Source organism: Talpa europaea (genome assembly GCF_964194135.1).
Source record: "Talpa europaea genome assembly, chromosome: 1".
Classification (NCBI taxonomy): Eukaryota; Metazoa; Chordata; class Mammalia; order Eulipotyphla; family Talpidae; genus Talpa; species Talpa europaea.
The window spans coordinates 136,515,955-136,528,842 of record NC_140073.1 but is presented as its reverse complement, the minus strand read 5'-3'; the positions used below and the strand labels follow the sequence as shown (position 1 = coordinate 136,528,842).

Below are 12,888 nucleotides of genomic sequence, written 5' to 3'. Positions count from 1 at the left end.
ATCTTTTTAATCAAATGAAATGGAAAAATGATTTCCATTTTTCAAGACTTATGAACACTGACTCAGAAACCACATACAAAGCATGTACAATGCTGTATATAAAGAACATGCTCAATTCTAATGGTAAATGTAATTGTTATGATTAGCTTTTTTTTTTTTTTAAGATTTTTTTTTTTAATAGAGGCATGTTTTATTTATTTATTTGTTTGTTTGTTTGTTTTGTTTATACATGCACCGGGTACAGTCAGAAGCGCGGGAGGGTGAGAGAATTCACCAGAGCCAGAGTGGGTTGCAGAACAGGCAGAAGGACCGAAGCACACTGCTGAGGGGAGCAGCGGGCGGCAGGAGAGGTCTGCGCGCCATGCGGGACCCTCCTCCGTTGGCCGGGGAGCAGCCGGGGATGGAACCGGCGCCGCAGAGGCCGCGAACAGCTTCGCAACCCAGCGCTCAACCGCTGCGCCACCGGGGAGGCCCTATGATTAGCTTTTTATGTAGTCATGTTACATGAATTATTTCACAGAATAGTTTGTATTTTGTTTTTACACTATAATGAAATAAAACTTGTGTCTTATCTTTTTTCTTTTTAAAGGTTTATTGAAGTCAAAATGTCTCAAAAAATCCGTGGTGGTTCTGTGGTAGAGATGCAAGGAGATGAAATGACAAGAATCATTTGGGAATTAATTAAGGAAAAACTCATTTTCCCCTATGTGGAATTGGACCTGCACAGGTGAATGAACTACTCCTTCAAGTAGCCAAATCAAAAATTATAGTCTTAACGGATTTTAGGGTAATACGCTGGATTTTTTTTTTTTTTTAAGATTTTATTTATTTATTTATACAAGCACTGGGTACAGTCAGAAGCGCAGGAGAGTAAGAGAATTCACCAGAGCGGGGAACAGAACAGGCAGACTGACGAAATACACTGCTGAGGGGAGCAGCGGGCCAGGCAGGAGAGGTCTGTCGCACCATGTGGGACCCTCGCTGGCAGCCGGAGATGGAACCGGTGCTGCAGAGGCTGCGAGCAGCTTCATAGCCCAGCACTCAACCGCTGCACCACTAGGGAAGGCCCTACACTGGATTTTTATATAGACATTGCTGTATTTTATGAATAGAGCTTTTGTGGAGGGATGCCTAAATAAATGGTCTATTTTAATTTTGTTAGGAAAACTGGACTTTTTGTTGTTCAGAAGAGAATTATGATGAAAACAAAGTAATTCTCACTTCTGTCCAAGCCTCTGTTTCCTGTGAAGGTTTTCATGTGATAAATCAGTAGCCAGGAGTAACACAAAGCATTTGTTAAAGTGAAAATAGTGGAGGTACATCCTCTATTAAATCAGTGAAGTAAATATATAAACATAATTCGTCTTTTCAAGGTCTACTTTCTAGCACTCTGCTTAACTAATCAATGGACCTTACCCCCTTTTCATTCCTTGCCTTTGCCTTTTTTCTCCAATCATAACAGAAAAAAACCTTAGAGTTATTTAATCCAATGCCCACGTTTCAGTAGAAGTTCCTTTAAACCATTTTTATCCTAGAGACTTGAACGATTGCCTCATATTTAAAGTGTTTGGAGACAGATACAAACTTCCAATGGAATTCTTTCATCTTTCAGTCCTGTGTTTTTCATAAATTTGCTCATGCTTTTTATATATTTGAACTAGATAGGGACAGGATTTTTGCAAGGGTGAAGTGGCTGAAGACTGGCATGGTAAAATGTTGAACAACATACTCCAGGCAAATTATTGGCAATTCTAAGTGTGTTTGCCTTAACCCAGAATTATTGGTCAGGCTGTGTGCTGAGGACTTAGCATTAGCTTGGGTGTAGACTTTTAATTCACATAGTCTCATTAGACACTCTGTAATTATTCTAAACTGAAGCCATTAATAATAACTATTGCAACCATGAGAAGCAAATACCTACAGAGATTAACCAGACATATAGGAAACAAAACATCAGAACATCATTCAGGTGGGTTAAAGGTGCATTTTACAAATATCCTCCTGTGTCATTTGTCTACAGGACAATAATGAGTTTACGGAGTTCTTGACAGTTTAATAGCAGCAGAGATGCTTTGGGAGTCCTTCACCTACAAGTCTAGGGAATTCTAAAGGACAATCATCAGGCCAGAAGGAAAAGCACTGGGTACAGCCCAAAGACTGTTTGGAGGCTCAAACAAGCTTTAAATTGTTGTTATTACATGACTGATTGTTTTTGAGGGATGTAAAGTGAGTCCTTTGTTTTGTTCCTGCAGATAGTACCCCAAGCTATTTATCTGTTCTATTTTCTTAGAAATGTTAAAAAGAGAAGTAAAAAATCCACTCTTTTGCTGATAGGTTCTTCTGATAAAAATTGATTCCTATGAAGTGAAAATTGTTGATCACACCGCTTATTGGATTGGGCAGTTGTCGGTATTCAACATTTCCTATGCCAGAAGAAAAGAGAGTCAATGGCTTTATTTAATTGATAGGAATTAGCTAGGTTGAAGCAGTATGGAATTATTTATTTGGAAAATCATCAAGATTGCTATCCTTATATTTGCATCCTGATTTAGGATATCTAAAGAAAGGAATATACAAGAATAAAAAGTAAATGTAGAGACTTAATAGCTTAGCAGATTTTGATGGCGAAAAACTTTTTAACAAATCAAAGTAGTATATTACTGGTTTGTTTTTCCTGCTTTTTTACTTAAAGTAAACTGTGGGCTTCATTCCACGACAAATAGACTTGCCCAAGAATGAAGAAAAGATTCATCAGATGGCTAACTAGCATTCATGGAGGAGTCGTTAGCATTTCTGGCACTGTCAAACTAACATGTCTGTCCCATCTATAACTCCCACCACTTTAATGCCAAAATACAAAGTCCTTTAAATCCTCTGATCCCTTTATTTTTAGAGCACAATATTTACTAAGGGAAAAATATATTGGTGTTTAGTCTTACATTCTACACTAATTATATGGAAGGAAGTTTGCAGGGGAGTTGTTCATGTGCTGTTAGGCCTCTGTGATGAAGAATCAGTAAAGGAGCAGTGCACAATGGTTGCCTTTCAGTGACCTTCCCAACAGCTTCCCACGGCACTGCAGCCTCTCTTCGGCAGTTTTTAATTGGCAGCCACCTTCCTTGTCCAGTGTGCACCAAGGCTAGATTTAGGCATATGGAGCTTTTACTTTTGCAGTGCACGCTCTGCATGCCATCACCATTCACAGGATGATACATGGTGATAGAATGCAGCACGCTCAGTCACCTATCAGCTTGCACCTGGAGAGTCATGCTTGCAATGTTTCCCTTCCAGCTATGATTTAGGAATAGAGAATCGTGATGCCACCAATGACCAGGTCACCAAGGATGCTGCAGAAGCTATCAAGAAGTATAACGTTGGTGTCAAGTGTGCTACCATCACCCCCGATGAGAAGAGAGTTGAGGAGTTCAAATTGAAGCAAATGTGGAAATCACCAAATGGCACCATCCGAAATATTCTGGGTGGCACTGTCTTCAGGGAGGCCATTATCTGCAAAAATATCCCCCGGCTTGTGAGCGGATGGGTAAAACCCATCATCATAGGCCGACATGCTTATGGGGACCAAGTAAGTTGTGTGGGCAAAATTTGATGTGCCATATTCTTTTTCATTGTCTTGGCTGCCCAGCACATCTGATTTATATGGGTTTTCTTCTTCTGGTATCTACTCTGATTAAGCAAGGTGCAAAATGGAGAAATGCATGTTTGTATGTCGGTATATTTGCATAAATTTTGATAAAAGTAAATATAGATAAGCTCACAAATAAGCCCCTGTCTAAACACCAAGGAATTTTTTCAGGCATATTTTTTTCTTCCTTCATCATCTTATTAGGGTAAGTCAGCTGCTATTGCTGTTTTTTGTGTAGGTAATTTCAGGTGGTTTATTCAGCCAAATCAGTGGTTCTCAGCCCCAGCTGTACAATAGGATACATTATGGGTTTGTGTGTGTGTGTGTGTTTGATTTGCTTTAAAAAAAAAAAATGTTTCTTTGTTTTAATTCCATTGCCTAACTCCCTCCTACACTAATTGAATCTGAATTCCGTGATATGTAGGCATTTTAAATCTCCCCAGGTGATCCTAGTGTGCAGACAGCACTGAGAACCACCAAAGATTATATTAAGCATCATAACTTCATGCATAAAAAAAGAAAAATTGACTCAATAGTTGAAAGTAGTTCATTTAAAACATTCCTTTTCTGCTTGAAAAACTAAAAAGTATAGTTTTGTGTTTCTGTCTAAATACTCTCGTTGTCAAATTAAGCATCAAGTTGGCAACTAAACAAAAAATTCCATATTGTAACTGAGAAGCATTTATGGTGCTTTGCCGCCTTCTTTCTTCTCTTGAGATATGGGAATAAATTGCCACCCATTGTGAAGGAATTCATATGTCAGATATGTACTGCATAGAATATTTAATCTTCCCATTCTCTGACAATGCTTGCCAGCTGTCATTAATACTACTTCACACAAATATAAAGAAATGATGTGGCTGGCATTTACTAGTACCTGACTCTGAAAGCATTCTAATCTAAGTCATTGAAGAAGTACAATGCAGCAAAGATTTACAGATGCCCTGTTGTGGGCCAGGCACACATTTCCACTAGAGTAGCCCATGCCCATGGGATAAGTGGCTGTCCTTGGATGACCCTATCTTCAAGGTCATCAGCCTGTCATAGCTGTTTGAGAACGAACGATTGCTTATGTTGACGCATCCTGAGCCTGAAGTTAATAGTGATGATAACCAAGAAGACACTGAACCCTGAAGATCCAAGGACCAGATCCCAGATCTTCTAACATTGATGCATGATTTCCTCTACATCACAGTCCCTCCCTTTTAAGATTTACCTAAAAGTCAAGTGAGATAATGAGATGATGCAAGTGAATTGCTTATAGCATGTGTCTCGTATAACAAAGACAAAGCCTTAGTTCTCTCATAATCATCTGCAATGCCGCAACTAGTATATTATCATCCCCCTATACGAAGACTTCTTGACCTCCAAAGTCACTCTTTCCCTGGAATCCTAGAGCATTTTTAACCTATGCTCCCTTTACAGTTGAAAGATTTTATATTGCTGCTTCTCACTTATGTATGTCTTTTTCAGGTTGTAAACTTCCTAAGGGAAGATATGTTACTGCTTCTCCCTATCAGTGCTCATAATACTGTCCTGTACGTGGTAGACACCCAGTAAACTGATTTTTTAATTTCCAGTTTTGGAAACTCTCAATCTCTTCATTCCCATCTTGAAGATCAAACCACACAGCCCTGTTTGTCTATGTGTCTTTCATCTCTATATTCTGTGATCTTCTCTACATCCTTATAATTCCTGCTAGGATAGCTTTGTTTCATTGTTTTTCCCCTCCCCCCACCTCAGTACAGAGCAACTGATTTTGTTGTTCCTGGGCCTGGTAAAGTGGAGATAACCTACACACCAAGTGATGGATCCCCAAAACAGACATACATAGTACATAACTTTGAAGGTATGTATAAGTCCATCGTGTGCTACGTCTTTGATTTTTTCCCCCACAGGTCAATTAAATAACATTATTAATGACTTTAAAATTAGTTGTGTGATTGCCGAAAAGTATGACGTGAATCTACAACATTTCTGAGGGACCCAAAATCTAACATAAGAAGATAGTTGGTTTTCATGTCTCCCTATAGCATGGATAAAACACAAATGGGACAGAACACTTCACTGGCAATGAATATAGACCAAAAAAGTAGATAATTATATACTTCTCTCAAAACATGAGGGAAGGTTGGCAGGAATCTGTGGTGCAGAATTATATAAATTAAATAATTATATGACATATAAATTCAACATTAATAGCTACAAGTCACCTGTCTTGTAATCTTGCTTTTTGCTCTAGTAAGGTGTGTATTTGAAATGCTTGTGTTGTCTATTTGCTGACATTTTCTTCTGCCCTTCTGAGTATTTATTTTGTGACAGTGTAATGTTTGTTCTTTGCCTTTTCTTTCCCACTGTCCTGCTGCTTCAAAGGCCTGTTATGGCAAATCCCACCCAAACATTGTTGAAAGAACAGAGGACCCTCTGTTCTCTGCCGAAGTTGTTTAAAGTAATGACCCAAACAAACTCTTGAAACTTACCTGGCTTTTGTTTTCTTTGCTTCTTCTATGTCACATCATTTTAATAAAATCTAGTTCTGCCGGTTTCAGCTTTATTCACTGGCTAAGCTCACATTGGCCCTGGGCCGTGGCATGAATTCAAGATCTGACTCTGAGTAATAACAGAATTCAACTAATAGAGTTATGAAATGCCAGTGATTTCATGTAATGTAATTATTTCTACTAATGGCAGTAGGAACTTTCCATATCCTCCAGAAAATTATAAGAATTTCCATTCAATAACCAAAATGCAAATTTTTCACAGTAGCTGAGGATGGAATACACATTTAGGATAGAAAATACATGTCTGAAATTTTAAAAGTATGAAAAGACAGTTTAAAAATGATTCACTCCAGTGTAGTTCTGGTCATATTGGTACTTTTAGGTGTTGCACTATCTTCAGGACCCATCAGACCCTGTTTTTCCATTTCTCTGGCCCTTTCAAAACAAGCAAGAATGTCCTTATTTAGAGCTGACTTGCCTCCTGTTTTGTGCCTCAGGAACTCATGGGATTTTCCAGGTGGAAAGATTGGCTGGATCTTTTGGAAACCTGGGCTCAGATGTGGGAGCTGGGGTTGGGTTTTGGTGCCATGTGGATATAGACTTGTTGCAGCTAAACCCCACTTGCCTTTTCTCCTTTTTCTGTCATTGGTGCTGTCCAGATGGTGGTGGTGTTGCCATGGGGATGTACAATCAAGATAAGTCAATTGAAGATTTTGCACACAGTTCTTTCCAGATGGCTCTGTCTAAGAGTTGGCCATTGTATTTGAGCACCAAGAACACTATTCTGAAGAAATATGATGGACGTTTTAAAGATATCTTTCAAGACATATATGACAAGTAACTATAGTTCTTTTTTTCTTAAGTAAGCTAGTATTTAAAGTGTAGAATTTATTTCCTTACCCGTGTGTGAGACACATTAAGTGAAAATTGTTGCTGGCTTTTTAAAGATGAAGGCATACTGAGATTTAGCAAGAGTGAAACAAAATCACTCGAATTTTTTTTAGAGTAAATGTGTTCTCAAGGAGGATCCCACTTTTATTTATTTCAGAGCCAGAATTGTTTGTTTGAATCAAGGTTCCTGTTAGTGACAGAGAGTTCTAATTTTTGAAGTATATGACTTTTGATTGGATCCATGTCCCTTCTCTCTTAAACCCATGGGTGTGATTTAAAACTCTGCTTTAGTGTAGGCACTTGAACTTCAGTCAACATTTGTTATAACTTTGGGTTCCATGACAGTGAGCATGTGTTAACTTTTAAAATGGTGTAACTCCATTTTAGGTGTAAGTGTTCAATCTGGGACACAGATTTTAGGTAATTTTTATCAGGTATTTTAATTCCTCTTTCCACTCCCCATCTATAAAAAGTATAGAAGCTGTCCTAGTTTCTTTACCAATACCACACAATACAGTAGTCTTTTCCCCCTTTTGACATTGTTAAACTCTCACACATCTGATCAGCAGTAAGTTGACACTATACAGTAGTACGTGGGACACTCTACTGTCTCAATTGTTTCTAGCACTTCTACAAAATGGGTTAAATCACCCTTACAGATAGGGTTTCACCACTAGAAAATGATTGGGCAGAGATTCAAGCTCTTATCTGTCAGATTCCCAAGTTTGTGCTACATCTAGTAAAAAATGCTATTTCCATTCTCACCCCCTTTGGAGAAGCAGATAAAGTCCCTAACAAAACTAGTTTTCTTTTTTCATTCGCTTATTTCTTAGGCAGTACAAATCCAAGTTTGAAGCCAAAAACATCTGGTACGAGCACCGGCTCATTGATGACATGGTGGCTCAAGCTATGAAATCAGAGGGAGGCTTCATTTGGGCCTGTAAGAACTACGATGGCGACGTGCAGTCGGACTCCGTGGCCCAAGGTAAGGCACTGAAGGACCGTGGAGCGGTGCACATGGCCCATGGCAGGCAGGGCGAGCCACAGTGGTGCTCCAGTTTGGGAAGGGGGTTATATAGCTCTTTGTAAAATCATGAAATTGCAGCATCACAAGGCACTGAGGTCCCTCTTCTCAGCTGACACAGGAGGAAATTAGGCTCAGTCCAGAGAGGTGACTTCATGCAAGGCCACCCAGGACATAACTCATTGGGTTTATATGTTAGCAAGAGTTTATCTCTCAACCTTTTTCTCCACTTGAAGTTTTAAAGTCTGCAAGAGATAGCCCAACTGCATGATCTGAAAATCACCTCCTCTCCACTCCCATATTTTCCTCTGATGAGGATATAAAAAAAAATGCATGTCCTCAGGAAAGGAGGGGTAAAATGAGGGGATTGGGTTGTCTAGTAATCAAGATTTTCCAGGAGCTCATTCTTATGGCAAAAGGTACCTGGGCATCATGCCCCATCTGCCCAGTCTTGATAGTTATTCTGATACTATGTTTAACTGTAAATACAAAAGAATGGAGGCCAAGGCTGTTCACAAAAGTTCCAGGAACCAGGGACTTCATGCCAGAGTAAAGACCAAACCAACAGAAATGTTCCCATTCCTGGTGTCCTCAGCACCAAGTTGCCCTTCCAGTTCAGTGTCATTAACTTGAATTGCTCCTGATGACTGTTTGCATTGACTTTAATTATGATGCTTTTTCTCAAGAAACACTGCTTTTCCCTTCTTTTATGGAATGTTAATCTATCTCTATCTCCAACTCTATTAGATTGAACCTCCACCCATAGATTCACTGGTTAAAGATCACCTGATGTAACATAGGTAGTTGCACAACTCTCTTTCCCCTCCTCTGCTTCTCTGTATCTGCACAATTGTCTGTTCTGGGTGCAGTAGAGGAAGGAGTATTGCTTTGTGATAACTTCTGGTGGGTAGTGAAAACTCCTCCTTGTCATCGGAGTTCTTGGAAAGTGACCCAAATCATGCCAGTGTTTCTACTAGTCCTCATGGCAATAAGAAGAGTCTGGAGAGAACAAATGTAAATTTCAAGTTATGGAGGTACGAATGACTGTGAAATAGCGCATAAGTGTGGTGTCCAACAGTGCATAAGATGCCTGGAACCAAGACTCTCTCTGGGCCAGGCTGTGGATAAATGTCACCTCAAAGCCACTTAACAGGTTAAAAGGCAGGAGATCAGTCCTTACCTTCCTTCCCTAGAGGCATAAACTGCTTTGGACTCAACACAAATACTTCATTTTTGTCCTCTATTTTGACAGTGCTGCTAACTAGTGTCTCAATATTAATAGACAAACTCACCCTAGGTGTGGTCCCAAAGTTCTCTAGCACAATGAGATGAAAGGAGCTAGTAATCTCACACAGAAATTTTATACTTGGACTTAAAGATGAGTAAAACAAATAATGTTTATTTCTTTACTCTCAGACCAAAAAAAGAAAAATAGCATAGCAGACTAATATAAAGTTGCATTATTAATTCCACAGCTATTATTGGGAGGTAGCAAAACAGAGAAAAGTGTTCTTTCAATTCAGTATAGAAGAATAAATAAAAGAAAAATCAATGAGATGGATGTAAAAGTTGTCATGTGGTTCTCTGAATAGGAAACCACAGAATAGAGTTGTTTTATGGGGGCCATTAAAGAGGGTAAGGAAGGCAAGAGGTATGTTGTTGGGTCCATCCCGTCCTGTTTTAACCAGTCTTTTCTTCCCAGTACGGTGAGTGTGTGCAGCTGGATGACAAGAGACAAATCCCATTGATCTCTTTTCTGCAGCAGCAGAACATCTGCCCATAAGAATAGTAATATACTAAGGAATAGGAGTATATATGCTTTTCACGTATGTTCATGAATATGTGCATATTAATCTAATTCTCACATCCACCAATGAAGTAGGTGCTTTCATTGTGCCCATTTTATGAGTAAGGAAGCTGGGCCACAGAAGCTAAGCAGTGACACAGCTAGGGTGTAGTTCAGGTGGTTGGACTCTGAGCCCTCCTCACGGATCAAGTGACATAATGAGGAAAAAGTGCAGCCTGTGCAGACTGTGCCTGAGATCAGAAGGGGGAATCGCTGCTTTCTGAAAGGCAGATGTAGTGATAACTGCAGGTGCTCCTGTTTGTTGTGTTCACCAAGAAGGTTCAGTCCTTTGCTCTCTTCTCTGAGACCCAGTGCTCTGCGTGTAGTGGAACCAAATACTTCCTGCTCTCATGTGTCTCGTGTAGGTTATGGCTCCCTTGGCATGATGACCAGCGTGCTGATTTGTCCAGATGGCAAGACAGTAGAAGCAGAAGCTGCCCATGGGACCGTGACACGTCACTACCGCATGTACCAGAAAGGGCAGGAGACATCCACCAATCCCATTGGTAAGAAGGGGTTTACTGCTGCACTGACTTCTAACTGACTGGTCAGTGCTGCTCTGCAGAGGCCTCAGGCACCTTCCTCTGCCATTTAATGCTTTGTGTGTAAAATTATTACCCAGCTGATAACATTCTACTGATAAGAGCTGCTTTAATATGCTTCCTGAAATATACATGATATATGCTTTTCCATTTTGTGGGAGAATATAAATTACTGAGAAGAATGCTGTTGCAAGCATGTTTCTTTTCGTCTAGTGCAGTAAAATGTCACATCTGGCTAAGAATCAAAAAGCCACAGAGATAGAGCCTTCTAACCAGGATTCAAGGACAGCACTTTAAAAAGAGATTGCAACTTGGAAAGAGACCAATATAGACAAGAGGTAGAAGAGACTGTGACCTTTTCCAAATTAGCAAATGCCTTAAGCTTCAGTTTCTAGTGCTACACTGTGAAAATGTGCTTTCTTAAAACTAAAGAAACCCAAAATATTTCCTCCACAAAAATGCAGATTTTTTTTTTTTTTTAGTCTCTATTTGGTTAAATATTTATAATTTTCCAAAAAGTCTTGTCCCGTGTGGACAGCATCTAATGAAGTCAGTTACCTAAACAAAAAACTTCTATGTCTAGAAACTGTGACTTGTTTTAGGAATCTTTCTAACTGGTACGATTGAAGAGTGCTTCTTTTTTTTTCTTTTTAGCTTCCATTTTTGCCTGGACAAGAGGGTTAGCTCACAGAGCTCAACTTGATAATAATAAAGAGCTTGGCATATTTGCAAAGGCTTTGGAAGATGTCTGTGTTGAGACCATCGAAGCTGGCTTCATGACCAAGGACTTGGCTGCTTGTATTAAAGGTTTACCCAAGTAAGTCTAAGATGCCCCGAACTCTCTGGTCAGATTACTTATCGTTGCTTAGTCTCAAAATATATCAGTGCTTTTTGAAAATACCCAAATGATTACTCATCTAGTTCAGGGGTCAGTAAACACTCTTTGTAAATTGTTAATGAGAAACATTTTAAATTTGATAGAACATAAGATCCTCTGAAACACGCCACTATTTAACTTTGTCTCTGTGGCAGGAAAGCAGTCAAAGGTGACAGAGAAGTGAAAGGATGTGGCTGCTTTCCAGTCAAACTCTATGTCACAACCAGCTGCTGCCTAGATTGGGCCTGTGGCCCAAGCTACAGTTTGCTGACCCCTGATCTAGTTGACAGTCATGGGTGACAGGGTTCCGTTTAATTAGAAAATTGTAGACAGAAACAAAGGGTTCCCTGTATTTTTCCATCCCTTTATTTTCTGCAGTTTACAGATAGGAAAAGTAAGCAGCACCAGGATCAGATGTCCTGTTGGGCACAGTCTGTCCCTTAAGTATCTGTAACCAGCTGTTAGGTATGTAGGGTACGGGAATTGACCAGTTTTCTGAGAACATGGCAACCCATATCCAGCTGAATTAGCTGCTAATCAAGACTCCTCCCTCAAAGTCAGAGTTGGTTACAGTGACTCACCTCAAGAAACACTGCTAAAGTTGAACACCAATCTCATGTCCCATTCGTGTGTCCTCAGAGATCTGGTACATCACCATAGTAGAGATATACCCCATCATTACATCTGTCTTAGCTTAAACTTTCAGCATGAAGCTATATAGTGTTTGCAATCTTTTTAGCAGTGTGGAATCTTTGTAGCCTATATGAATAGACACCTGTCAGCAGTATCATGTTAGCCAATCCATTGTCTTTTGTTTTTCCTTAAGACATTGATAGAGCTGAGAGCATTAACTTTTTCGTAAGCACCTGTGACAGTGTGTGGGAATGTGGGTAAAGCATAACTGTAGTGTAGTGACGTTTGTTTTTGTAAGAATGAGGAATAAGAAGTGGGGTGGTTTCCAGCTCCCAGATATTGGTCTGAACTGAAGCTCTGTGATAGTTTCACCCTCAGAGCTTCATGATGAGAAACCTGCATGAATGTATCTGTGGCCAGGCCGCTGCCACTGCAGCGGAACCTGCCTGGAACCCAGGTCAGCCACTTACCGTAAATTTGTAGCTTGTTAACATTAATCAAAGGTAAGTAGCATTTCTAGGATTATGACTCTCTTTGATACCAGATCAGAGACAAACTCAATTTCCTTCTTTCCTTTTTTTCTTTCCCATTAGTGTGCAACGTTCTGACTACTTGAATACATTTGAGTTCATGGACAAACTCGGAGAAAACTTGAAAATAAAACTAGCTCAGGCCAAACTTTAAGATCATTCCTCAGCTAAGGAGGATATATGTTTTCTGGTAACTCGGCTCACTGGTTTACATTTTTCTCTATAACACTCAAGGATAAAGCAAAACCAACTTTGTAATTTGTTTGGAAACCAGAGTTTATCTTTTCTATAAGTTTACAGCCTTTTTCTTATACATAGTTATGCCACCTACTTGAAAGTGGCAGCAAGTTTTTAAATTTTTATTTTCTATTAGTAGCCTAGGAGTTACTTTAGTGCTCATT

The 12,888-nt window shown here is 39.6% G+C and overlaps 1 protein-coding gene across 1 annotated transcript; it reads left to right on the top strand.

Annotated features, from left to right (window-relative positions):
* Nucleotides 1-542: 542 nt before the first annotated feature.
* On the top strand, nucleotides 543-12,641 carry IDH1 (isocitrate dehydrogenase (NADP(+)) 1; the record flags this gene model as incomplete). Its single annotated transcript, XM_084245197.1, has 8 exons — nucleotides 543-727; nucleotides 3,292-3,583; nucleotides 5,387-5,492; nucleotides 6,804-6,981; nucleotides 7,869-8,020; nucleotides 10,271-10,411; nucleotides 11,102-11,264; nucleotides 12,551-12,641. Exons 1-8 carry the CDS (start codon nucleotides 606-608, stop codon nucleotides 12,639-12,641), a joined length of 1,245 nt encoding a protein of 414 aa, XP_084101323.1. The 5' UTR covers nucleotides 543-605.
* Between the last annotated feature and the right edge of the window lie 247 nt (nucleotides 12,642-12,888).